The 23,676-nt window shown below is 62.3% G+C and overlaps 3 protein-coding genes across 3 annotated transcripts; 1 reads left to right on the forward strand and 2 right to left on the reverse strand.

Moving 5' to 3' along the window:
- Positions 1-3,467: 3,467 nt before the first annotated feature.
- On the reverse strand, positions 3,468-4,055 carry LOC132488435 (basic proline-rich protein-like). The gene has a single exon (XM_060096602.1). The coding sequence runs from the start codon at positions 4,053-4,055 to the stop codon at positions 3,468-3,470; it is 588 nt and encodes a 195-aa protein (XP_059952585.1).
- A 1,254-nt stretch (positions 4,056-5,309) lies between these two features.
- On the reverse strand, positions 5,310-17,543 carry TACC3 (transforming acidic coiled-coil containing protein 3). Its single transcript, XM_060107156.1, has 16 exons — positions 17,048-17,543; positions 14,837-14,999; positions 14,533-14,675; positions 12,148-13,059; positions 11,522-11,597; positions 11,197-11,350; positions 9,173-9,225; positions 8,810-8,913; positions 8,426-8,513; positions 8,129-8,233; positions 7,460-7,536; positions 7,341-7,384; positions 6,661-6,821; positions 5,875-5,981; positions 5,657-5,777; positions 5,310-5,527 (listed from the first exon to the last, which is right to left on the reverse strand). Exons 2-16 carry the CDS (start codon positions 14,996-14,998, stop codon positions 5,462-5,464), a joined length of 2,373 nt encoding a protein of 790 aa, XP_059963139.1. The 5' UTR covers position 14,999; positions 17,048-17,543; the 3' UTR covers positions 5,310-5,461.
- On the forward strand, positions 17,221-22,719 carry TMEM129 (transmembrane protein 129, E3 ubiquitin ligase). Its single transcript, XM_060107169.1, has 4 exons — positions 17,221-17,920; positions 19,667-20,141; positions 20,841-21,000; positions 21,123-22,719. The coding sequence occupies exons 1-4, from the start codon at positions 17,716-17,718 to the stop codon at positions 21,369-21,371; spliced, it is 1,089 nt and encodes a 362-aa protein (XP_059963152.1). The 5' UTR covers positions 17,221-17,715; the 3' UTR covers positions 21,372-22,719.
- Positions 22,720-23,676: the final 957 nt, after the last annotated feature.

The following is a 23,676-nucleotide window of genomic DNA, read 5'->3' on the forward strand; positions in this document are numbered from 1 at the left end:
ACTCATTCTCTCTACAAACACCCGAGTACTGTGTAGCTGGTGCCCACCACCAGGTCTGGAGTGAGGGCAGTTTCTCCGTGGAGTCTGGCCCACTCCTGGAGTGTGAGGCAAGTGAGGGCCATGAGTCTAGCACTCCGTGTGCCTGGCTGGTGGGTGCGGTGTCCACCCCACCGTGGGGTAGCCCAGAAAATCACCAGACAGGGACTGGGCTGGGGAGGAAGGCAGCGGGGGCGGGTCCTGCCATAGATGTTTTCACAGCCCCACCCGGGCTTGCCCAGACCCCCAGCGGTGATGCTGCCTGGGCTGGCCAGCCCCCCACCTGCCCTGGGCTGGGGCCCTGCCCGCTGGCCCCTCTGTAGTGGCTGGGCCTGCCCTCCACAAACTTGGGTGCTGGGCCAGGCACACGGGTCTGAAGGACAGAGGGGAGGGGGGGAGGGGAGGACCGGCACCCCAAAAAGCTGGGCAGGGCAATAAGGAGGCGGCCCCTCGACTCCCCACGGTGAGGCTCCGGGAGACCCGGGCGCAGGGGGCCAGGCTGGACGGAGCTGACCACGTGGTCAGTGCTAGTCCGGAGTCTCAGGCCGGCCCTACAGCGCCCCCTGCAGGCCGCCTGTGCTCAACGGCTCCCAGGCGGCCACGACAGCCTGGGTCGGGGTTTGGGGGCGTCGTGGCACCTGGGGGTCAGTAGAGCCGGGCCAGGGGAGCACAGGGGGCCTGGGATCTGGGGCCGGGAGCCAGGGCCGGGAAGTGAATGCCTGTCCCCACACGCCCAGCCTCGCAGGTGTGCCATCCATCTCGCGGACACGGCAGAGCGCAGCCCCGGAGAGCCTCAGCTGGGTCAGGGCACCCCTGGTCTGGCCTCGTGCAGCCCCTGCGGCCTGGCTGCTCCCCAGCATGCTCTGCCTCCCGAGTGGCTCCAGCTCTGCTGGGCCATCCCCTCTGGGACCCCCCATAGGATGAGCCCGGCACACCCAGGGTGGCCCAAGGGGCCAGTGGGGGGGTGCTGGGTTTGCATGCCCAGGTCACACAGGCACACACGGGCACAGATGCCACCAGTGGGTCCTTCCCAGAGAGCGGGGTGGCTGGCCTGAGGAAGACCTTCTGCGCCCCTGCCTGGCTGTGCCGCAGCCCTATTCGCTAGGACTAGGAAGGGCTGAGGGGAGTTTGGGGGTTCAGCCTTGGCTGGGGGTCACTGAGTGGAGGCATCACCTGACTTTAGGGGAGCCCGTGGCTGGAGAGAGCCTGGGGGACTGGAAGGCGGGGACACGGAGGGTGGGGCTCGGGGGGCAGGCCGGTGGTCAGCCTGCTCTGGCCAGTCCCCCACGCTCCCATCCCCGCCGGGGACTCAGCCACGTGGCCGGCAGCCCCTGGCCACAGATGGCCCAGGCGAAGCCCACTGAAAGGGCCGAGACCAACCGGGGTGGCCCCAGGTGGACCCTCTCAGGGGGTAGGGGTGGGCAGTGATGCCCCGCAGACCTGGGCTTCTCCATGAGGTGGGGCGCCAGCTCGCGGTGGGAACGGTGGGCAGTGGGGGGCCAAGACCAACCAGGGTGGCCCCAGGTGGACCCTCTCAGGGGGTAGGGGTGGGCGGTGATGCCCCGCAGACCTGGGCTTCTCCATGAGGTGAGGCGCCAGCTCGTGGTAAGGACAGGCGGGCAGGGGGGGGCCTTGGGCTAGGTGGCCCCAGTGGTGGCGGGGATCTTAGTCTGCTCTGCCGCCACAACAAAATACCACACGCTGGGGGCCTGAAACAACAGACATTTATTTCCTCATAGTCCTGGAGGCTGAAGGTTCAAGATCAGGGTGGCAGCCAGTTTGCTTCAGGGCGAGGCCCTGCTTCCTGGCCTGCAGACGGCCGCCTTCTCGCTGTGCCCTCACAGTGAGGGCAGAGAGGTCTGGTCTCTTCCTTTTCATGTAAGGACACTGGCCCCATCACGGGGACCAGCCCTAATCTTCCTCCACCTCCTGATTCCATCGTCTTGGGGTTAGGGCTTCCACACGTGACTTTTGGGGGGATACAAACATCTGTTCCTTAACAGTGGGGTTCCAGGTCCCCACCACACCGCGGGGAGGACTTGCTGACCCTGTGTCTGATAATTCTTCCCTCCCGCTCAGCAAGGAGGCCTGGGCCGCGGCCCCAGGACAGCTCCGTTTCCGCCGTCCCCGCCCTGGCAGGAGGCCCCTTGGCCCGCGGCGACGATGTGCAGGGCGCAGGGGTGCGGAAGCCCAGGCCGCGGCTGCGTGCCCGGCTCGGGTCATGTTTACCCTCGGGAGCCCAGTGCCAGGGCCCCCACCCGGCCTCGCAGCCCTAAGTTGACTCGGGCTCCAGGATAAACACCCATTCAGCCACACAAGGCCCCTTTGTCCAGGACGAGGCTCCTGGCCCAGGACGCTGCCTGGCGGCCCGTGTCCTCAGCGTGGCCAGCCGCCCCTCGTGGCCTTCTCTGGGCAGACGCCTGGCCTGGCTCAGAGGCCCCAGCTGGGGACGGGGCCCTGGGCGGCCCTTGGAGTGGCCAGAGAGGCCAGGCAGGCTGAGCTGGGTGCAGAGATTGCCCCTCCAGGCCCTGTCAGAGCAGCCCTGACCCCCCAAACAGCAGTGCATCCCTGCAGCCGTGTGGCCACCCTGCCCTCTGGGCCAGGCACACCCGAGGGACGTAAGGACGCCGGGGAGCTGCGGCGGGGTGGCGGGTGGGCCCAGGAGCTGCAGGCCCCGTCCTGCCCCTTGCCCACCCGGTCCCTGTGGCTCCCCCCAGGCAGAAGAGGCACTGCCCACACCCGCATCCTGCCGCTGGCCACTGGTCCCTGTGACCTCAGCGTCCTTATCTGTGAAACGGCCTCCGCAGGCTGTGATGGCTTCTCAGCTTCTCAATTCCTCCCGGGTGGGAGTGCGCCCCACTTCTGTCTGGGGTGGAAGTGAGATGGGGGTGCCTATCTGGGAGCGGGGTGGGGGCCCCTGTGCTGAGGCAGGGTGTGAAATGGAGGTTCCCGTGCAGGGAGGCGTGGCATGGGGTGGGAGTGGGGAAGGGGCTCCAGGGTTTGGGGGCGGCACACGGAGAGCAGGAGCCCGAATCACTCTGGGGAGGGGGCTCAGCATGATGAGGAATCACAGACCCCTGAGCAGAGGAGCCGGTCATCACGGGCAGCGGGCCTGCCTGCAGGAGGCGGAGGGGTGGCCTCTACATAAGAGCACGTACGCTTAGGCCTCGAGGGCCTCCAGCCTCCTTTCCGGAGGGCCCCGTCCTGGGGCTGGCCTGGGCGGGGCTGGTGGAGGCCCCCTGAGCCAGTGCCCCAGCCACGCCTGGCTGGGTCGGGGGTGTCAGGGATGCTCCTCCAAGTAGTGGCTTTTAGGCAGAGAGGTGACGGCCCTGGGGCCAGGTCCTGCTGGCCCATCCGGGGCTTGGCCCTGCCGCTGGGAGCCGGGAGCCACGACAGGCTCTTGAGCACACGAGGACCGCGTGTGACTCTGGTTAGAAAATGACCCTCTGGCAGTTGTACTGAGAATGGGGGCAGTTGGGGGTCCCAGGGGGGTCCCAGAGGGTTCCCAGGAGGCTGGACAGGAGGTGCCACAGGGACAGGGGAGATGGTGGGGCTGGAGCACAGGGGTCCGTGGGGGGCCTGGAGCCTGGGCTCCTGCCTGGCCTTTTGTCACTCTGAAAGTGCTGAGGACAAATGCGCTGTGTGCCCGTGGGGGCCCACGGAGGGGGGGGCTCCTCAGTGGGACTGTCATCAGGTTCCCATCCCTGTGCTGCAGCCCATGGCCGGCAGCGACCCCTGGTGGTGGCCAGCATGTCGCTGCGGGCCACCGAGGGTTCATACTTCACTGGCACCGGGATGCGGGGGGCCGGATGCTGGCGTCTGGATGCGGGGTCCGCGATGCGGTGGCCCGGATGCCGGGACGCGGGGGGGGGGGGGGGGGGCGGGCGGGATGCGGGGGGGCGGATGCGGAGCGGGGCAGATGTGGGGGCCGGATGCTGGGGGGCAGTTGAGGGGGTGGCGGATGCGGGGGCCGGGATGCCGGGGGCAGGAGGCCGGGGGAAGGATGCGGGGGGGCGCATGCAGGGGGCAGATGCGGGGGCCGGGATGCGGGGGCCCGGATGCCGGGGTGGGGGCGGATGTGGGGGTTGGGCCTCTGGTATGGGGCTGGGGTGGAGGCCGTGGTTGGTGGGGGGGCTCCCTGAGGGGAAAGCGCCCTTGTGTCAGAGGCTCCCGTCGGGGCTGGTGTCCTCTGCCTGCTCCAGCAGCGCCCAGGAATAGGGTGGACACGCAGAATGAGGAATGGCTCCAGGGCTCAGAGTTTCAGAGACCAGTCTCTGGCCAGCTCTCTGCCCGCCTGTGTCCAGGGTCCCCTGATGCCCTGCAGGCTGGAACCTGCCCAGTTCAGAGGGGCTACCGGGGCCTGTCTGGCACCCACTGCGCCCTTGCCAGGGCCTCACCTCCACCCTCCAAGCGTTCCCCCCTGCCCTCAGTGAGCAAGGGACCAAGACAAGGACAGTGCTCTGGCCAGTGTCCAAGGGTCCAGTGAGCATGTACTGCAGGCCCCTCCTCTGGAGCAGGCCCTGAGGGTCTGAGAGGCAGCCCACTGGGGCTGGGGGTGTAGACTCAGACCCCCCCCTTTGAGACGTTCTTACCTCTGAGCCTTTGGAGGCAGAGCTTTTGTCAGGAGCTTCGAATCTCTGTCCAGGGAGGGTTCTCCAGAGACAGCCAGAGGAGACCCATCTGCCCTCGAATATTTCACCCCCTCTGTCTTCTCTGGTCTCTCTCAGGAGACTGTGGGGTCCTACTGGGGGGCAGCCCGGCAGGCTGGAAACCCAGGCGGGAGCTGCTGGTCCTGAGATGGACCCCTCCTCTCTCGTGGGCTGGAGGAGGCCTCCACACCGCTGAGGACAGCTTGGTGCTACCACGGCAGGCGTGAACTCGGCACGGCTACAAACACCCTGCAACACCTCGGTGAGTGTTAAGACTACCAGGGGCTGCGGCCTTGCCAGGTGACACAAAGCCAACTGCCGCCGTGGCTGCCTTGGTTTGCTTTCTTACTCGAAGACTTGAGTCTGTCTGGATTCTGATCTGTGGCCGAGGCAGAGACACAGCCTCCACCCCTAACCACAGAGCCGACCAGGCAGATGGGGTGGGGCCAGAGGCCACTCGGCTGACCCCCGGGAGGGGCTGCCCGCCCGCCCAGCCACCCACCTACCCCTCGGGCAGCTGTGAGGTGCGGGGCAGGGAAGGGCCAAAGGCACAGAGGGGACAGCAGCTGTGGTCGGTTCAGCCGGAAACTGTCCCTTTAACGAAGACCAGGAGAGCTCTATTGCTTGGACTTAAGGGAAACTTTATTTATTCTTCCTAAAGCAACCTAGTTTAAAAACGAGTTGAGGTTAACAGAGAAGAAAAACGCAGACAGACAGACATACAGACAGACACACAGACAGACGGGGGGAAGACGGCACAGGTCAGAGCTGCCACATCAGATTTTCTCCATCTTGGAAATGAGGTCGTCACAGATCCTGGTCAGTTCATCGTTTTCTTTAGTCTGAAGGAGGAAAATCAAATCCCTAGATTTCTCCCAGGGCTCGGAGCTGGGAGCAGGCCCAGAGCTTCTAGAACCAGGAGGGCTTCTCTTGCCCCACTCCGCCTGGACCCGTGGGTCCCCTGTGCCCACCTTCTGCTCGACGACCTTCTCCAGCGAGTGGACACGCATCTGCTCCTTCCTCAGGACTGCCTGCAGCGCCAGGGCCTCCGCTTGGGCCTTGCTCCGGACCTGGGTGATCTCCTCGTTCGCCCTGGAGCAGCAGAGGGGCTGGGCTGAGCCCACGGGGAACCAGACCCCTCCCGAGGGAGCCTCCTGCACCCTCCCACCTGCCGAGCCCCGACACTCACAGCTGGAGCTTCTCCTCCGCATGGGCCTTCAGCGCCTGGTACCTCTGGCCCTCCTTCTCGATCCTCCCTATGTAATCCTCAACACACTTCTTCAGCGACTCTTCATTCTGGAAGGAAGAGCAGACGCTGAGCCCTGAGCTAAGGGCCCAGGCTCTCTGGGTCATTCGTGAAGCAGCAGTGGGCCAGGCTACAGGGGAAGAGCTCTTCCCGTTTCCTTCCTGAGACGGCCAGCACTCACACAGCCCCAGGCCTCCTCATCCCGCAGTTGAGGAGGCCTCCGGATGCGGGGCCTGAGCCCCCGCCCCCGAGGCGACCCTGCCTGGCACACAGAGCCCTCCTGCTCAGTCCCCGTGCCTATGTCCAGGCACCTCAGGGGAAAGCAGGCCGGGCCCCAGGTCCACGGAACAGCCCCTGCCCTCCTGCCCCCCAGCCCTGTGCTTTGGGGGCCGGGTCTCCTGCTGCCCCAGGAGGGAGACAGCAGCGGCAGGGAACACCTGGACGCAGCAGTCTCTGTGCAGGCCACACAGGGACAGCCTCGCGGGCACTCCTGTCCGCAGTAGGCGACAAAGCCGAGAGCTGAGAGTGCAGGTAGGAGGAGGGCTGGAGCCTGGGGCCCACACCCCCGGGGGGGCCTCTCCTCTCTTCCCAGACTCAACACCAAGGCTCAGCTCACCCCCTCTTCCTGCAGGGCCCCCAGCCTCTCCCCGTCACTGCTTGCCACGCTGCCCCACTGGCAACAATGCCGACCCTGCCGTCCCCGGGGCCTCTCGCCGGCCGGGCACCCACCGTGCGGTAGCCTTCGATCACTTCCTTCTGTTTCTCAAACCGCTTGAAGAGGTCAGAGAACGACTTCTCTGTGGAGAGCAGGTCTGCAGTCAGCTGGTCCTTCTCCCTCAGAACCTTCTGGATCTCGGCTTTGGCAAGTTCCTTCTGTTTCTGAACCTCCTCTTCAAGGAAGACCAGCACTCGGGATCAGTGGGCGGCCAGCAGGTGGCGCCACAGATGACCAGCGTCAGGGGGTCCCCCTGGGGCGCTGACCAGCCCCCCTCCTCTCAGGACCTTCCAAGGCAGGGCCTGGGGGTCCCAAGTGCCCAGAAAACAGCTGTTTCCTCAACACCAGCTCCACCCGGAAGCCGAGGCAGCGGACAACGAACCCAGGGCCTGACTGAAGAGCCCAGGCCACACCTACCCCACGTTCAGGGCCTCCAGCCCCAGCCCCAGCCTGGACACACCCGGTGCCCAGCACCCACAGAGACTGCAGCTGGACGCGCGGCCCCCAGGGCAGGGGTCAGACTGCGGGCGCAGCGCCCAGTGAAGGGACCCAGTCTGTTCGCCGCCACGGCCCCGGATGCCAACTCGGGGCCCGGCCAACCTGAGGGCTGATAAGCACCCGGGGCCCGGTGCCCCGCAGCCTCCCTGACTGCCAGCTGCCCCAGCCCAGGGGCCCGTGGGCGCCTGGCACTCACCCATCGCCTGGTACACGGTCCCCTCAAACCCATCCATGATTTTCCTGTGGGAGGAGAGCAGATGCCATGAGCCCCGAGCGTGCGTTGAGAGGTCCTTGGCAGCCAGCATGCAGACTCACCCCATCTCCAGGATCTTCTCCTGCAGCGCCGTGCACCTGCCCCTAAGTGCCTCGTTCTCCTTCTGCGTCGCCCCAACCTGTGCAGACCACACACCCGAGTTGGCACCAGTGTCCTCCCGTGCTGGGGTCTCCTGCCCCACTCAGCAGACATCACAGTGCTGGGGGGTCGGCGTGCGGTGGGTGCGCAGGTGGGACACCTCCCGACACAGGCGGGGTGGGGGAGAGCCCCGCGACAGAGAGGACACCGCCCGAAGACGGCGGGCGGGTGCCGGGAGCCGCTGGGCCCAGCGCGGCCTGGCGCACAGGCCTCCCTGAGAGGGGGACAGCCGGACACCACCCAGGGCATCACCAAGGCAGCAAGGGGACTCGGGGGCTGCTACCCTCTGGGCAGCTCAGAGTGGACACCCAGACCCTCGCTTGCGAACAGGTTCTGCAAGAGACACTGGGTGGAGACGCAGGACACTCAGCTGCCTGGGCGCCGGGCTCGGGGGTCGGTGAGTGGATGCCTGCGATCCTGCCTGCACGGTGGGAGCAAGGCCAGCGCACAGAGCTGCCACCCCCAGCTCCCCGAGGTTCTTCAGAGCAGCCTTCAGGCGCCACCCCCAAGGCTGCAGCCAGCAAGTGGGGGTCGCTCGCTGGGCACCTCCCCTCCCCACCCCTCGCCCTCACCGCAGTGTCCAGGTCCTTCTGGCTGTACTGCAGCACGTCCACAATGGGCCCCACGGGCAGCAGCGGAGCCCTGGGTCCGAGGTCACAAGGAGCTGGGCCGAGTGTCTGCAGGGCGACAGAGACCGGCTGGGCTACAAGCTCCCCTGGCACTCCTCTCTGCCCCGTCGGCCCCCCAGATAGCATAGCGTGGCCCCCCTCGGCCCAACGGACCCCTTAAGCCTTCAGATCCACAGCACGTGAAAGCTGGGCCCTTCGAACAGGTGCCTCTTAAAACCACAGAGGGGACGAACCACTTACAGGAATGTCTGGGGCTCCTGCGAAGTCCAGGTCCAGCAGCTGGGCCTCCGGGGGGCTTCCCGAGGAATGCGCGTCTGTGCCCCGTGCACTGAGACCAGAAGAGAACATGCATGCTCTCTGCGTGTAGGGGTCGGCCCAGACTCTCCCCCGGGCCACGGGGTCAATGTTCGGGACACGTGGGCCATGCGGCCCATCAGGCTGCCCACCTCTGATGCTGGAGGGGCCGCAAGGGCACAGAAGAGCACAGACCCGCTTACAAACTTGTTTACGAGCTCGGCCAGGGCAGCTGGGGCCCGGCCACTGTCTCTGCCCCCCTCCCTGCGGCTGGGCGCTCCCATCGTCACATGACCCGCGTGGATTGGATTCCCGCCCACCCCAGCGCACCTGCTGGGCTCCGGGGCCACAGGTGCCGGCGCCCGGGGGCTGTCCTGCAGGAGTGGGTCAAACTTAAGGTACAAGGACTGCTTCCTCAGGGCCGACTCCTTAAACTGCATGGGAGGAAGCAGGGTCACCGGTGCCCCCGCCACGACAGCCTCCACGCCCTGCCCCACGTCCTGCCTGGGAGCCACCTTGACCCAAGTGGCCTGCGGGGAAGAGCCACAGAAGCAGCCAGGCCGCCCACCACGTCCTGTCAGACACGGACACGGCTCGCGGTTGAGGAATCGCGGCCCGGGGCTGTTCTAGAAAGAGCCCTTTTTGAGACTTGCACTTGAGGAGAGGCCGCCGCGAAGGCGCCCGGGGACTTACCGAGGATGCCCCGAACTGCTCCAGGTAATCCACCTCGGCGCCTGTGCCTAGAACTGAAAGGGAGGCGCCAGCTGCCAGCCGCATCCCACGGGCCGCCCCCTTGCCACAGGCCCGGGTGCTCAGGGGAAACCGAGGCCAGCTTGGCACCCCGCCACCAGCACTTGGGCTGTGCACGTGGAGCGGCACCCCTCCCCATCCACCCTTGACTGACGGCCCTTTGCTATAGAGTAGGGTCGCTGTCCTCAGGCTCAGGACGCTTGGGGCTGGATGGTTCCGTGGGGCCGTGCCGTGTCCCGCAGGGTGTTGACAGCACCCCGGGGGCGTGACAACCAAAAGCGTCCCCTGGGGTCCAAATCGCCCCGGTTGAGAACCACTGTGTAGAACCACCCTGAAAAAGTCCTTTAATTTCTGATAATATGACCTTTGCTTAAAAAACCTAAGGGTAACTCACACCATAGACAAAAATTAACTCAAAATGGATCAAGGGCCTAAATATACGAGCTAAAACCATAAAATTCTTAGAAGGAAACGTGAGGGCAAATCTCCATGACATTGGATTTGGCAATGATTTCTTAGAATTGACACCAAAAGCACAAGCAGCAATAGAATAGATTGGGCTGGAAAGTTAACATTTGTGCCTCCAAGGACACCACCGAGAAAGTGAAGAGAGGGACTTCCCTGGTGGTCCAGTGGTTAAGAATCTGCCTTCAAATGCAGCAGACATGGGTTCGATCCCTGGTTGGGGAACTAGGATCCCACATGCCACGGAGCAACTAAGCCTGCATGCCACAACTACAGAGCCCGGGTGCCCCAATGAAGATCCCGAGTACCGCAACTAAGACCCAATGAGCCAAAGAAAGAAAGAAAGAGGGAATTTTTGTGAATCATGTACCCAAAGAAGAATTCTTACCTAGATTATACAAGAAATCTTTACAACTCAATAAAAAAAAACTCAATTTAAAAAAAGGCAAAGTATCCGAGCAGATGCTTCTCCAAAGAAGAGACATGAAAGGTCAATGTCAGTCAGCAGGGAAACAGACCAAAACACGCCGAGACTGCACTGCACACCCACCGGGACAGTGGGGTGCAGACCTGGACCCTCAAACGATGCGGGGGCAGAGTAGAGGGTGCAGACCCCGTGGGGAACAGCTGGACGGCTCCTCAGTTACACAGTGTTACCACGTCCCCTTCAGGTTACGTCTGCCCCAAAGAGATGGGAAACGTACGCTCACACAAAACGTGAACGTGAGTGTTCCCAGCAGCCTCGTTCATATGAGCCAAAGAGTGGAAATCAACTGGTAAAAGAAGAAACAAGATGCGGTCTATCCACACGGGGGATGTTACTCAGCCATAAAAGGAAGTCCTCACATAATGTGACATGAGGGACTTGGAAACGTCACAGGACACAAACCCAGAGTCACGTGTCTCCAGGGTCCCTGGCCAGGGAGCTGGCTGCCCCAGTGGAGCTGATCCATGGTTCCTGGTCCCGCCCGCACGGGGAGGACCCCACAATGGCCCTGCCACACAGAAACCCTACACTCCTCTCCTGCCTTCTCTAGGCCTGGGGGTTTTAAGTAACCAAAACTGAGATCCTGGCGAGCTGCCTCCTGTCCTGTAAAGCGCCTCAGTTGGAAGTCCTCACTGAAGGCAGCTCAGACCCGCGACTCTTCCACCCCCTCATCCCGGGTGCGTGGACGGGCAGGGCTTCTCCTTTTATCTCTACAGGGTCTCGTTTCATACAGCACTTCGATTCAGCGAGTTCCCACTGCCTCCTGTGTCTGTATTTGTACCGCCTGGGTCAGTTAGGTCTGCTGCCTGTTTTTCTAAGTTGGCCTAAAATTTTTTTTTTTTAATATCACAGATATTAGTTCTGTTCTCCTGAAGATGTCCATCGTTTGATAAACCAGAAGTTTCCATGTGAGTCACTAAAGTCAGGGGACGGGGTTGCCCGCAGGATGACTGCCTGCGGGCGCCACGGAACACGGTTCTAACACCCTGGCCTCAAGGACGGGTGAACGACGTACCCTTGGCGGGGTCCCAGAAGTGCTCTCCGCTCAGGTCCAGGCCGGGCTCCGGCCCCCGGGGGGTCGGGGGTGTGGGGTCAGTGGGCACGGTCGGCGGCTTGCTGCCCGGGCTGCTGGTGGGAGCCGATGCCCCCGAAGCGTCTGTGGTCCCCTCCTGGAAGGGAGGTCAGGGTCACTGCAGGGGCTCGTCAAGACGAGGGGATGTGGGGGGAGCGGGGGAAGTAGCGTGTCCCACCCCCCAGCCCTGGGCACCACCGGCCTGCCTCTGCCCCGTGACGATCCGCAGATGTGGCAACAGCATGAGGCCGCCCGCCCACACCCGTACCTCGCCCGCCACTTCTGAGGTCCCTGCCGAGGTCTGCGCCCCCAGTGTGTCATCCGCCGAGGCCAAGATCACCTGCCTAAAGAGATGGGGTCAGCAGGGCCCGCGCCCCACGCCTCCCCCCGTCCCGCACCGAGCTGCCATCGGCCCTCCCCCAGGAGCCAGGCTCGAGGCCCAGCCAGGTGGCCCCGCAAAGCCATCCCGACCCCACCTGCAAAAGCATCGCTCCTCAGAAGCGGACAAGGCACTCTGAGGTCATTTCAACTCAAGAAAAAGAAAACCACAAGGATCCATTTATCCTTTTTACCAGGAAACTGCAACAGAAGCCGGGGCTGGACGGCTGGGCACACCCTCGGCCACTGAGCGGCGTCCCCAGGGAGTGGGGACAGGCCTGAGGCGGGGCTCACACCGGGAGACGGCTCCCCTGAGCTGCGCTGCAGGAATCCTGGGGCTCTAGGCTAGGTATCTTGCTAGACCTTCCGGATGCGTCACAGGGAACTCATCTCAGACAGCGTGGGCACCCCCTCCCCGCTATTCCCCAAGAGCTGTGGCAGCTGCCCGGGGGCCCCTGCTCAGGGCTGCAGGTGGCATCTCTGGTCTTGCGTCTACCACTGCCACCCCGTGCTCACCGGCTTGGAGACGAGGCCTCTGTGGCCGGCCCACACTTGGGGTGCTCTGGGGGCTGGGGCTCTCCATCACCTCTGGTGGGGTTACAGTCTGGGTCATCCAGCTTGTTCCGGTCCGGGCTGTTGGACCCGTGGGGAGGGGGATAGGGACCCTCGCCCGCCTTCATAAGGGCCTTTTCCTCCTTTTCCTGCCTCGCCTCTGGTCTCCTCGAGGGAGGCCTGAGAGCCAGGGTCTTCCCTCGTTTCCTCAGTGGGGGTGGCCTTTTGCTGGTGGCATCAGAGAAGTCAAATTCCAGCCTTATGGGCTCACTCCTCAAAGAGTCGGCCGTTTGGCCTTCGGCCTCCTCCCTCTGAGGACTGGGGAATGTGGCGCCTCCAGCCTCCACGGGGCCAGCTGGGGCGGTGTCCTCGTGGCTGGCAGTGACCTCGGAGCCCGCCGGGGCCTCGCTAGGCAGGTCCACGAGGGGCTCTGCTCCACAGGCTCCTCCGGGGTGGGTACAAGGAGCCGAAGCGGCCCCGGCAGAGGGAGCAGGGACCCCGCTCGAGTTTTCTCCTGTGGCTCTCAGCGGGTCCTCTCTTCTGTCCTGGGATGCCATCCCGGGAGGGTCTTCTAGAATTGTGGAGGTAGAGGTAGCACTTTCCTCTAAGGAATGAGGATGGACATGTTCTTCCTGGGTGGGTTCAGGGCTGCCCGACGTTTGTCCTGGAGATGCCTCTGGGTTTTCAACACTTTCGGGCATCTGGGAAGAGCTTGCAGGATCCAGGCAGGCCTGGGGAGCCAAGGAGGGCCCGCTGCGATGCCTGTCGTCAGAGGCTGGTCTCACGTCCTCAGAAGGGGGGTTGGCATCGGCCACTGCTGGTTTCTGGAGAATTCCATTGGTCGTTCTAGTGTCTGTTTCCTTGGTGAACTGTTGGCTTTTTAGAAAGACTTAGTTAACACTAAGGAACTAATTAGTTAGATTTTAGTCCACGTGAAAACATTAGCTAAATACAGGAAAAAGAAGAGCATTTGGTCAACCCTCTCCTCAAGATTAACCTTCACAAGTACATTCCCACAAGTCAATGCTGGCGGGCCACCTAGAGACACAGGTGACTGAGAGAGAGGAGAAACCTGACTGACAACAGCCAAGGTTGAGGTCCTCCATGCCGGCCTATTTTCCCCTTTTGGTTGGGGACCACCAGCTATGCGGCCAGGGACAGTCAGGGCACACCAGGGTCAGGCCTCCCGCTGGAGAGAGAAAGGCCAGGTCAAGGACGCTGCCTTCACAAGGAGCAGGGCCCAGCTCCCGGGTCCTCCTGGCCCCTCCACGCCCCTGCTCTGTGGCTGGAGCAGCTCAGACCCGGGTGCCAGGAGGCAGCGTCCGAACAGCTGGGTTTCCCTTCCCTCCTGGGGATTGTTACAAAAGAACAGTATTTGAGTCACTCTAATCTCATTCAGCTGAATCTCAAAATGAAAACTAAAAAATTGAAGTTGAAAAATAGCAAGGAAACCTGGGGAGAGGGGGAGATTCCGGTTTGAGGAGTTTCCAGCCATGGGGAGATACCCTGCCCAAGGACATTTCACTGGAGCGAGGTGAAGGGTATGTTAGTGACCTTTTGCTTTTATACCTTTCTCCGCACATCTGAAATCCGTTTAAAAGTAAAAGCAAGTTTTAAACAGTTTAAGTCAGCAAAAGTCAGAACAGAATGTGCCAGTGAGGCCCCTTCCCACTCTGGATGCAGAGGGTCCCTGGGGGCGCCAGACGGGTTAATTCAGCCTCATCTGGGGGTGAAGAGCCACCGCCAGGGTCCTCGTCTCCAGACAGAGGCAGGAAAAGCCTTGGCATTCACATTGTCGACCACCTCACGCAAGCCAACCACCTAATGCCAGGCGAGGCTGCAAAGAAGCTTCTGCTGGTTAAAGTCAAGTGTTTCAAATCTGATTCGTCAGGCCACACGTGTTCTGGTCAGATTACACAACAGACGGGTTCCTCTGCCTTTAGCAGTAAGAGCTATCTGTAAGCTTTCTCCAGGGCTTGCTGCTGAGGAGAGGAGACAGACCTGCAAGCAGGAGACCCCAGTGGAATGTTAAAAAAGAAGCAAAACCACAGAGCGTCCCTCCTTGGAGATTCAGCCAGGACATTTCACGAAGTTAGAGAAACAAAACCAAGGCCAATATGTTGGCAAGAGCACAACAGAGGAACAGAATGTGAAGTTTAAACTTCCTGTTTTATTATTCACTTTTCCAACAACAAACGACTTCGGCGGTGCTCTGGGCCGCACACTACACAGACCCAGAGCGGAGACCAGGAGGAGCCCAACAGGATGTGGCGGGTAAAACAGACTTTCTCTGCCAAGTCCATCGGAGAGGTTACAAATTGTAGTACATCAAACAGTGCCAACACTTACTTCTCTTTCTGGGTCCAGACTTGATGACAGTTTTCTAATCCAATGGTGTCGCCCAGAGCAAAACAAGCTTCAAGCTTGCTGCCCGTGCTGGGACTTAAAATTCTGTGTGTCTGTGGATCCCGCAGAGGTGTCTGAAAAGTAACCTGTTGGGGAGGGAGGAGAGCACCTGTTCAATAATTCAAGTGTTTAAGCACCAGGCTGGCAGCAACATGCCCTGCCCTGCCAGCTCAGTAAGTCACCGGGAAAGCAGGTGACCTCATGTGTGACGCACGGTAGATAGTACGCAGAGGCAAGACATGCTTACCTTCATAGCTTTGGCTGTGCTCTTAGGTGGTACATTTTCTTTCTGTGACAGACAGAGAACAGATGATCTTCTGGTAAGTTCCGGTGGTGAAAACAGGAAGTCGCAGTTTTCTGTACTTTTGTCACCAGTGACATTTTCGTCACTGAAGATGTGCAGACTCATTCTGAAAGGCAGATAGTTTTGTGTCAGGAGTAGGGCAGTGACACCACGTTGTCTGGATGCACATATGTGAAAGTGACAGCTGACTCCACAGTGCTGCAAGGAGGACGTCCGCCTTCCTGCACAGGTGGGTCACACCTCAGGCAGTGTGCCCTCTGCCAGGCAGTCCCCATCCTGTTCTGGGGGAGCTGCCACCTCCCAGGAGCAAGAGCTAGAGGGGCTTTCAGCCCACAGGGCAAGAAGGAAGACCCAAGTGCTAGAAATAACTCGAACTTTGTGGGTAAAAGTTGGGAGACAGATAAGGGCTGATCTGTGGCAAAGCTGCGAGGGGCAGAGGAAGCCTGGGCCTCCCCATAGGCCTCAGCATCAGAGGCGGAGCAGCTGCCAAGTTAGTGGACAACAAAAGCAGGAGGGGGACTTCCCTGGTGGTCCAGTGGTAAGACTCTGCGCTCTCAATGCAGGGGGCCTGGGTTCGATACCTGGTCAGGGAACTAGATCCCGCATGCAAGCTGCAACTAAGAGTTTGCATGCTGCAACTAAGGAGCCCGCATGCCGCAACTAAGACCCAGCACAGCCAAGGTAAATAAATGAAAAATGAATAAGTAATGCAATAAGATACTATTTCAAAAAAATAAAAAGAGAGGAGGAGGAAAAAGAAAGAGAATTTTAAAAAAAAGAAAGCAGAAGGGCACAGCAGCTTGCTCTCCACCCACGGGGCTGGGAAACAGGGACTGGACTAGGGCGTCAGGAGGGCCGAGGCTCAGAGGAGGAGCTAGAGGAAGTAACAAGCAGCAGGTGCAGAGTCACTTGGGGGGAGTCGAGGAGCTTCTGCAGCAGGGGCCTCCAGTGGGGCCCAGGAGGTTCTAGAACAATCCCATTCCTCGTTCCGAAGCCCTCATAATGGTCAACACCGTGGCGTTCCCAACTTCGGAGACACCAGAGCACTGGGCATTGACCTGCCCGGGGGCACTACAGGTCCTTGCTGGCAGTGGGGGCCTTGGGGACTGTGGCTGGAAGAGGCCAGGTGGCTGGGGCAGGGAGAGAGAGGGTGGCCTGAAAAGAGGTGAGCTCAGCGTGGGAGGTCAGGGTGACAAGCCACCTTGAAGGGCGCGGAGGTAGGGCGCTGCGTGTGGACAGGGAGGGCTCGGAGGGAAGGGGGCGGCCAGAGCTCTGGCACTGGGCCAGGGTGGAGTGGTCTGCCCTGGCTCGGCAGCAGCCCGCACCTGCCGTGTAGAGGCGGGAAAGATAAGCCTAAGCCAAGGGTCACTATTAGGTTTGGCCTGAGCAACGGGGTAAAACGGGGAAGGGGGCTGGATGGCTGGAGAACACAGAAGGGAGACATCTTGCCGGAAGACCCCCTTCGCCTGGGGAAGGTGGGAGAACAATGACAGCAGCCTTTAGGGGTTTGGCTTCTATAATGATGGGGCCGCGGAGGGGGCTCCTGAGCAGAGGGAGCCGGACCAGGCGGGGGGGAGGGCTGGTGGCCCGGGGCGAGCGGGTTCTCCGGAATCAGCGGGGCGGGGAGCGTGGAGCCCAGGTTTCCACAGCAGATGCGTCAAGAGTCAGGTCCTGCAGGAGTTGGTGAAGGCTCTCAGGTGGGGCTGCGCCCAGAGGAGGGGCCGGAATTAGGAGGCCAGCCTTAGGCGCAGAGCTGCAAGCCCGCGGGTATTCAGAGCCGGAGACGTGTCTCTGCAGGTCACAGCCACGGGTGGTTTGCGGCTGGACGAGGTTGCCGGGATAGGGAGAGGAGAGGCCGGCGCAGCGGGCCGGAGGGGCCTCCTGGAGGGCGACATAGGAGCCACCAGGCGTCTCGGGAGGCAGGGGCGGGAGCCCATCGGCTCCGCTTCCGTTTGCGCCCGGGCGGGCGGGACTAAGGCAGGCGAGAGGGGACCCCGAGGAGGGGCCCAGACGGCGGGCAGGGTGGAGCCGCGGGACTAGCCGGAGGGGTCGTAGGCCCACGTCCAGGGTGGCCGCCAGCACGGCAGGCAGAGACCCGAGGCCAGGCCAGAGGCGGGACCGGAGCCCCGAGCCCGGACCCCACCGCCGCCTTACCTGTCGGCCGCCGCGCGGAACCGAGGGAGCGGGAGGCGAGGAGTCCGGGAGCCCCTCTGCCCGCCGCCGATTCAAATACCGACGGTTGGCGCGCGTGGCCAATCAGCGCGTGGCTGGGGCGGGACGAACGGGCGCCGCCAGCCAATGGGAGATCGAGTCACAGGTCACGCCCACGAGGAGGTTCCGCTTCCGGGGTGACGGCACGCTGGGCGCGGAGGACGCCAGAATTCTCGGTAACCGCAGCTCGCCAGGCGGGCGTAGGGGAAAGGCCGTTCGCGGGCGGGCAGTGACTGCGGGGCCCGCCGTCGCCCGGGAATCTCGGGCTCTGCTGCAGACGCGCCTGGGCCGCGTGGAAAGGTCAGGGCCTGAGAGCCGCTCGCCCGAGTCTCAGTTTCCCCAGCTGTGCAGTGGGGCCAAGTGCAGCACCGCCACCAAGGCGGGTCCTGAGGAGCATCCAGACCGTCGCGAGGACTGTCGCGGCCGCTCACAACTTCTGGCCGAGCGAGGGGAGCGGGAACTTCATTTCCCAGAGCGCCCCGCGAGTGGCCTGAGGGTGGGGACTCCATTTCCCAGAGCGCCCCACGTCTTCCGGACCCGGACGCCGCGGCCTGTTCTCGCTGGGGCAGCGAGCCTCGCTGGGACGGCGTCCCGGAGGCGACGGCGGCGCGATGGACAGCCCCGAGGTCACCTTCACGCTGGCCTACGTGGTGTTCGCCGTGTGCTTCGTGTTCACTCCCACCGAGTTCCACTCGGCCGGGCTCACGGTGCAGAACCTGCTGTCGGGCTGGCTGGGCAGCGAGGACGCCGCCTTCGTGCCCTACCACCTGCGCCGCACGGCCGCCACGCTGCTGTGCCACTCGCTGTTGCCGCTAGGTGAGCTCGGCGGGCGTGGGCGGCGCTCGAGACCGAGCTCCGGGACCCCAGAGGGGGAAGGGACGGCGGAGGGCACCCGTGCGGGAGAGCCGCGGCTGCGGGCCAAGCACCCGTGTGTTCCTAGGAATGGTGAGAACGGTGCTGGCGGCAGCTGCCTCTTGCAGGTATCTGGCGGAAAGGCGGGTTCAACCCTGGGGGAAGGGGTGCTTTGCTCACTGGGGCGGGTGGTGAGCTGTCACATGGGGGGTAGCTCCCAGGAGAGGGGCATGAGTTAACTGATGCAAAAAGGGGTGACCCGCCCCAGTCCTTGGACTGTGGGTGCGGGAAAGGCAGGCAGACGGTGACGCCAGTTGGGAGTGTCACAGGTGCAGAGGCCAGGGAAGGCGTGTGGGGCGGGGGACGCTCAGACGTTGTCAGGGGCTGTACTGGGTTGTGATCCAAGTGCTAGCTGGCTTCTGGGAAGCTGGCTGGTTGGATGGGGTACTAGGTGGGGTTCGCTTGAGGACTTGGGGTCAGAAGTAGGTCTGGGAGGGCGGTGGCGGTGGCCAGCAGCATATGCAGCTCGGTGGACACAGGGAGGGGTTTCCAGCTGGCAGCAGGGCGTGGAAAGTGGCCAGGAGCGGGCTGGGCTGAGGCTGGCCTGTGCGTGGGGGCTGCCTGCTTTGTGTGGAAGGCGGCAGAGGAGAAGCCACGCCAGCATAGAGGCAGGGCCGATGTGGTGAGCTGGGAGCTCTGCTGAGCCCCCAGCGGGGCAGGGATGCCTGTCAGCCGGCTTCCCACACGAGGAGTTTGGGTTCTCCTGAGGGTCGTGTGTTGGGTTTCCGCCCTGGGAACTGAGGATTTCTGCAGCTTTATGGAGCCTCTAACTGCATCTTCCCACCAGGCTGTGGGGGGCTGGGCCACCACCATCCTGTGATGGACAGGGAAACTGGAAGGTGAGCTGAGTGACTTATGGGGGCCACTCGAGGAGGAAATGGGGTGGAGCCTGGCCTTGTGGTCAGACAAGGAGTCTGTTTTTTTTCATTTGTTTTGAAATACTTTTGGATCTTTAGAGATGTGTTATTTATTTCCACACGACGAGTTACTTAAAGCATATCAACTTGATCAACAACATTTATTATTATTTTTGCAGTTTCAAGTCTGTGCTGCAGGTCACTGTCTGCTTCATTAATTTCGACATGCAAATTGGCCCCCATCTGGCCAGCAGGAGCCCTGGAGCTGGCTCCTGTGTCCTTGTGACATGCTCCTGTCATTCTTTGCTTACTGTCTGGTGCAGGACATCCCAGTTCTGGGATGGCCCTTGCTCTGATCTGCCTCTTCAGAGTAGGTGGGGTCCAGAGGCCAAGATCCGGCCCCAGGAGGGCCAGTGGGAAGCTCTGCATTGGGTGACGCCAGATCCTTGTATTTATTTTTGCTTTTCTAGGTTTTTCTCGTTTTATTTCTGGTAGTTATATGTCATTTGTACAAAACTAAAGTAGTAAGATAAAAATGTTTTCTGCTGACAGGGCAAGGACTGAGGTGAGTCAGCTGTAGAGGCGGGCAAGGCCCACCTGCCTTGGGGTACCATGGTCTTGCTCTGGGAGCCGACTAGGGCAGAGGGCCACGCCCAGGGCTGGGGACTAAAGGAAGTGTGCCCCCCCGCCCCCGGAGGGTCAGGGACAGCACTGTGGACCTTGGTGGGTACCACCTGAGGAGGATGAGTGTGGCAATCCCAACCTCTGCTGAGGCTCGCCCCATCCCTTTTAGGCTACTACGTGGGCATGTGCTTCGCAGCCTCAGAAAAGCGGCTCTACTCCCCCAGCCAGGCCCCGGAGACCTGGCGGGTCTTCCTCCTGCTGGCATTGACACTGCCCACCATCGCCTGTACCCTGATCTACTACTGGTCCCGGGACCGGTGGGCCCACCACCCACTGGCCCGCACCCTGGCCCACTATGCCCTCCCGCAGTCAGGCTGGCGGGCCGTCGCTTCCTCCGTGGATACCGAGTTCCGGCGGATCGACAAGTTTGCCACGGGGGCGCTGGGTGCCCGTGTGATCGTGACAGACACGTGGGTGATGAAGGTGACCACGTACCGTGTGCGCGTGGCCCAGCAGCAGGACGTGCACCTGACCGTGACAGAGTCCCAGCAGCACGACCTCTCCCCAGACTCGAACCTGCCCGTGCAGCTCCTTACCATCCGCGTGGCCAGTGCCAACCCTGCTGTGCCGGCCTTCGACATCCGGTAGGCGGGCCTGCGGCTGGGTGGGGGTGAGGCTGGGGTTGCTGGGGTGGGTGTGGCCAGCCAGCGCCCAAGTTCTGGTCTTTGAGTTGCTCCAGGAGGTGATGATGGTGGGAGCTGGTCCTATCAGCCGCCCCTCCAGCGTGCACCTCCCTCAGCGCCCCCATCCCCCCGGCCCCCCTCAGGTACTCTCCACTTCCCCTTTCTGCACACCCTGCTCCAAGCCGCCTTCCACAGCATGTCGGGGGGGAGCACACGGGGGATGTTTGGGGTCGCTGTGTAGCACAGAGGCTCGGTGGCTCCCTCGGGTCTGAGGCCTGGGCCCGAGCCCGGGTGTTCCCGTCTAGTTCAGGCTGCGGCTGGCCTGCGCTGCCCCTCCTGGGACACACCCTGGGCCTGAACCTGACGAGGGCTAGGCTCTCTGTTTCTCAGCTACAGTCCTCCCACCCTCCTGCCCTCCCACGTCGCTGGGGGCCAGTGGGCAGCTTTGGGTCTGTGGGCTCCGGCCCCAGGGCCCTCTCTGCTGGCTGCTGGGCTGTGCCTGAGCCGCCACGTCTGTGTGGTCGTGGGCGCCCTGGGCACAGGGGTGCAGCCTTGGCCTCTCTGCCCGCCCCCGGGGTCCTTGCCGGCCCGCTGGGAACCACAGCCCTGCCCCGCAGATGCGCCCAGTGGTCCCCACCCAGCAGTAAACACCTCATGCAGGCTGAATTCCACGGAGTATGGTGAGCTGTGTGAGAAGCTCCGGGCGCCCATCCGCAGTGCGGCCAACGTGGTCATCCACCAGAGCTTGGGCGACCTGTTCCTGGAGACCTTCGCCTCCCTGGTGGAGGTCAACCCGGCCTACTCGGTCCCCAGCAGCCAGGTGTGGGGCTGGGCAGGGGTGGCGGGTTCCCCAGCTGGGCCCCCATGGACCATGTCTTCTGCGGTGGGGGCCCCCCAGGGCGGCCTGGCAGGGCTCCCTCTGACCGCCTGGGCCGCCTGCAGGACCTGGAGGCGTGCATCGGCTGCATGCAGACCCGGGCCAGCGTGAGGCTGGTGAAGACCTGCCAGGAGGCGGACGAGGGCGAGTGCCAGCAGTGCTATTGCCGCCCCATGTGGTGTCTCACCTGCATGGGCAAGTGGTTCGCCAGCCGCCAGGACCCGCAGCGCCCCGACACCTGGCTGGCCAGCCGTGTGCCCTGCCCCACCTGCCGTGCGCGCTTCTGCATCCTGGACGTGTGTGCTGTGCGCTGAGCCCGCCAGAGGGACCCCGCCACTGCCTTGGGGAGTAGTTGGACTTCTGGGCCCTGGTTTGGGCTGTCATGGGTGGCTCATCCCGGTGTGGCAACTCACCGGTGCAGAAGGGCTGAGGCTGCAGTAGGGCTGGGGTTTTGGTTTTAAAAAGAAGTTTTCTGTTGAAGTTCTGTCTGTGGCAGCGGGATGGGTCCTCAGCACCTCTGTCTCCCCCACTCTTCGTGCTTCTGATTAGGGTGTAGATGCTGGGCACGCAGAACGTGGTGTCGGGTCCATCTCCAGAGCATTCTGGGGCCCCCTGAGCTGTGTTCTGGGAGACCCCGTCATCTGCCCCCAATGGCCCTAACTTAAGCCACTTGCCTTAAACGTATGGGGCACATAAACCTTAACTGCTCGTCAGTTACACGACAGACTCGGATTTGCCCGAGATTGCAATCTATCCTGCTCCTGTCCCCAAGCCGGCTGCTGGCCCTGTGGCATCGGCACCCTCCACTCCCCCCACGGAGGCTGCTCTGAGGACCTGGCGCAGAGCTCATTGGTGGAGGGTGAAAGCGCTGCCCAGGGTCTCCTGGTGATTGTGGGCAGCCAAGGGCCCACTCCAGGGGGGTGGCCCCTGCCTGCTCCCTGCCCAGGGATACCCTGGGCTTCCCATCAGGGGCTGGCTGCTTTCAGCTGCCGTTCTCTTAGCTGCGTGCTTGTGGGGGCTGCCCACCCCTTGGAGGGGCCTCTAACCACGTGCCTTCTGCCGCTCCTGCGAGTCCAGGGAAAGGGCCAAGTTTCAGACTCCTGCTAGTGAGGGCACTGAGTTGAAGACCATGCTCCACAGCAGCGTCCTACATCCGGATGACAAGCTCGCTGGGACTCAGCACGGGGCTGGCCATAGCCCCGCAGGGTCCACCCACTTAGGAAGGGAAGTGCCCAGCAGTCAAGACAATGGCAGCCGTCTTCACAGTTCCTGCTGGTGCAGGAGGGGAGCAGGGAGGCAAGTGCCAGGTCCCTGGTTACAGCTCTGACAGATGGGACTGTTGGAGGGGCCCTAAGCCACCTAAACCTGGTCATTCTAAGCAGGGGAGATGGACTCAGCTGGCCCAACTCACCCAAGGCTGCACTAAAGCCAGGGATTTGGGAGCGAGAAGCCCAGCTTTGTGGTCCTTGGGGGTGCCCACAGATGAAGGTCAGAGGGGCAGGCGGGAGCCGTGCCCAGCCTCAGCCTGGAGCTTCAAACCTTGGCAAGGGAGAGCCAGGCCTGGGGTTATCTTTTCTACAAAAGAAACTTACTTAGTTTTATAAAGATAAATCTATTGTAGTGAAGTGATACACTATTTAATAAAATGTTACTATGAGTTTATATATTTTCTTGATTGGAATATTTTGTTTTTCCTGATATTCAAGCTCTGGTAACAATTGGGGAGATGCCATCTTAGAAGTGGCAGCTTTAATATGCATGTTTTGCTCAGAATAAGAGAAGGGAGGCAGACTATGTGGGAATCTTCCTCTGATTTCCTAGCTGGGGTCAGAAAGCCCATTTCCAGGGCACCCTCGTTGAAGGGTCCTGGGGGTTGTAGGGGGGTCAGCATGCAGGTGCTCCAGGTACAGGGGACACTGGTGGCCCAAGGTGGTGGGCCCTGCTGGTCGAGGCCTCCAACCTTGAGCTCTCCGCTGTGTCCCATGGGATGCCTGGGTGGCCCAGGAGAGCAGCTCAGGTCGGGGAGCTCCTCAACGGCACGTGCTTCCTGCTCTCTTATATTGCTGCTGGCCCCCAAAAGTTTTTAGAAAGTGGTACATGCAACCCATTTAAAAAACACAGGTAGTCTCGAATTTTCTACATCCCGGAGATCTTTGATGTTCTTTCGACTTCAGTCCTTCTCTTCTTTTGCACACAGCATCACCACTTATTGCGTGGAGGCTGGCCCAGGGCCCCGCCGGGTGAGGTACCCGGTGGGGGTCACGGAGGGCCCGTGGGCCGTATGCGGGGTGGGGGAGTGGTTAGCGCAGGAGGCGGTTCTGAAAGAGGCAGAAGTGAGCTCAGCGGCGGGAACTTCACATAGGCTCGCGGCGCCGGGTATCAGTCGCGGGCAGCGAGTTACCGCACGCTTCTCCGTGCCTGAAGACTGCAGCCCGATATTGTTCTGCTGCCTCCCCTTCCGGGTTCCGGGTTCCCGCCAGCGCGGACACAGTCCCCGCCGAGCCGGCCAATCGGAGAGCGCCCGAAACCGGGGCCGGGCCAATCGGAGACGCGTCCCTTGTTCCCTTGGCAAGCCCGCGTCGCCAGCGTCCGAATCTCCCGCCAATACCCCTATCCCCG

Source organism: Mesoplodon densirostris, chromosome 1 (genome assembly GCF_025265405.1).
Source record: "Mesoplodon densirostris isolate mMesDen1 chromosome 1, mMesDen1 primary haplotype, whole genome shotgun sequence".
In the NCBI taxonomy this organism is placed as follows: Eukaryota; Metazoa; Chordata; class Mammalia; order Artiodactyla; family Ziphiidae; genus Mesoplodon; species Mesoplodon densirostris.